Genomic DNA, 1851 nt, shown 5'->3' with positions numbered 1-1851 from the left:
CACTAACCCAAGAGGCCCCAGACATCAGCACCTATAACCACATTTTCAGAGCAAGGTCAGGGGAGGCTTTGCAGAAGGAACGCACCCGAGGATGCCGACAGGCGTGAATCTGCGTGCACTGGTCTGTGGTAACGTGGCACAGGATTTCTGGCATGTTCCTGAACATATCAAGTTTGTTTGTGTGCACCTAGAGAAAGCCAGAGTTTATTCTTTATTAGTGTTTGGCAGAGTGCAGCTGGAGCAGCTGTATAGATGTGATTCTGCTCTGCCCAAATGCTGGCAGGTATTTAAATTATTACTCCAAATAATGTCCAAGCAGAGATGTGTCAGCCAAAACCTGGACATCTAGAACAATTAGAACATACTACCCATACTAAAGAAGGATGAATACTTTTAAGAAAATCAGAATATATATACTAATTATTAATGCTGTATGCAAATGACTTTTATCATTCACAAAATAAAAGGGAGTGAGGTAAACACTGAGCTTGAAAACTGGGAATTAACTTCTCTTTGGAAAGTCCAGATGTTCCAGACTGAAGTCAACTAGTTACCTCATTCTGAGCACAACTGCACTTTTCAAGGGAAGTTAATGAAACAGGCATAACTGTGGCCTAGAGCAGCCCTCTGAACAGCCATTGCCAGTTCAGTGCTGACCACAATCATTACTGAGGATCTGTGTCAAAGCAGCAGTTAGGGAAACATTACCTTGATTCCAAGTTCCTCGCTGAGGTTTATGAATAAATACTCATATCCATAAGCAGCTTTGCAGTTCAGCCACACAACATGATTACGAGACAGTGAGGTCCAGCTTCGCACCAACTCCAAGATCCCATTTAAACATTCCTCCTAAAAAGTGTGGAAAGTGCTGTCAATCACCTTGGAAAATACTTCCAAATACTGTGATTTAGTAATGCAAAATGGCATTGCCTTGTAAGACCTTCCTAACAAAGGGGTAGTTAATTAATTAACAGCTTTAAGGGCCTTTCTTCTCACAATTTGTTACACTTACCCGGCTTGGTATGTGATAAAATTTAGGATCACAAAAAGTGGTGTCCAAATACACACTCTGGATGTCTTTTACGCTGGAGGATAGAAACATGATATCAGAGTAAACATTATACCACAGTGCTAAGACACACCACTTCCTCTCTCTTCAAAAGGAGGTAACTCTACCTCTTCATTACAAAGAATATGTCAAAGGGGGCTTGTAACTGCAGTATTGCAATTATATTTAATCTAGAATAAAAAATGTGGAAAAAATAATTAATTCCTAGCCAAATTGCCCCTGCTATATGATCTTCTGTTCTTTTTTATCTCCCACAAATAGCTCACCTGGTCCCTGAATGCAAAAGCTCCATTCTGGCTGCTTCTCCTTTTGCAAGCCTGAAATCCCCTGTGTACAACACAGTGCCATTCTCACCTTCAAACAGAAACCTGCAGACAGCAACATTTGGGTCAAACTCCTCATTAAATGCCAGGTGGTGAAACATTTAAAGTGCTGAAAGGACATACATGACTGAACCTGGACAGTGACCAGCTGGCAGAAGTGTCACCACTACATCTTCTTTCTGGAAGAAAGGGGTTAGCATTATTTTCAGACTGTAGAAAGTACTACCAGTACTTTTGTCAGCACAGTGAGAGCAATGCATTACTCCCCACAGCCTCCTGAAACATTTAGCATTGCTTTAAAACCAGAGAGTCTCTTCACACTGCAGCCACCATCCTGTCATGGCAGAAGAGAGAACCAAGAATTGTATGGTGCCTATAAAGCAAGTTGGACAGAAGACAGTTCTACATCCTTGGTTCCTGGTAAGCCAGTACAGAATAGTTTGGATTGAAAGGGACCTT

The 1851-nt window shown here is 41.5% G+C and overlaps 1 protein-coding gene across 1 annotated transcript; it reads right to left on the bottom strand.

Annotated features, from left to right (window-relative positions):
• Positions 1 to 85: 85 nt before the first annotated feature.
• LOC115949411 (protein artemis-like) lies at positions 86 to 1571 on the bottom strand (the record flags this gene model as incomplete). Its single annotated transcript, XM_031065927.1, has 5 exons — positions 86 to 187; positions 709 to 849; positions 1013 to 1085; positions 1336 to 1437; positions 1516 to 1571. Coding segments are annotated over 5 exons (474 nt in total), but the record flags the coding sequence as incomplete, so codon positions are not given.
• Between the last annotated feature and the right edge of the window lie 280 nt (positions 1572 to 1851).

Source organism: Geospiza fortis, unplaced genomic scaffold, assembly GCF_000277835.1.
Source record: "Geospiza fortis unplaced genomic scaffold, GeoFor_1.0 C13649958, whole genome shotgun sequence".
NCBI classification, from domain to species: domain Eukaryota; kingdom Metazoa; phylum Chordata; class Aves; order Passeriformes; family Thraupidae; genus Geospiza; species Geospiza fortis.
This window is presented reverse-complemented; position numbering and strand designations above follow the sequence as displayed.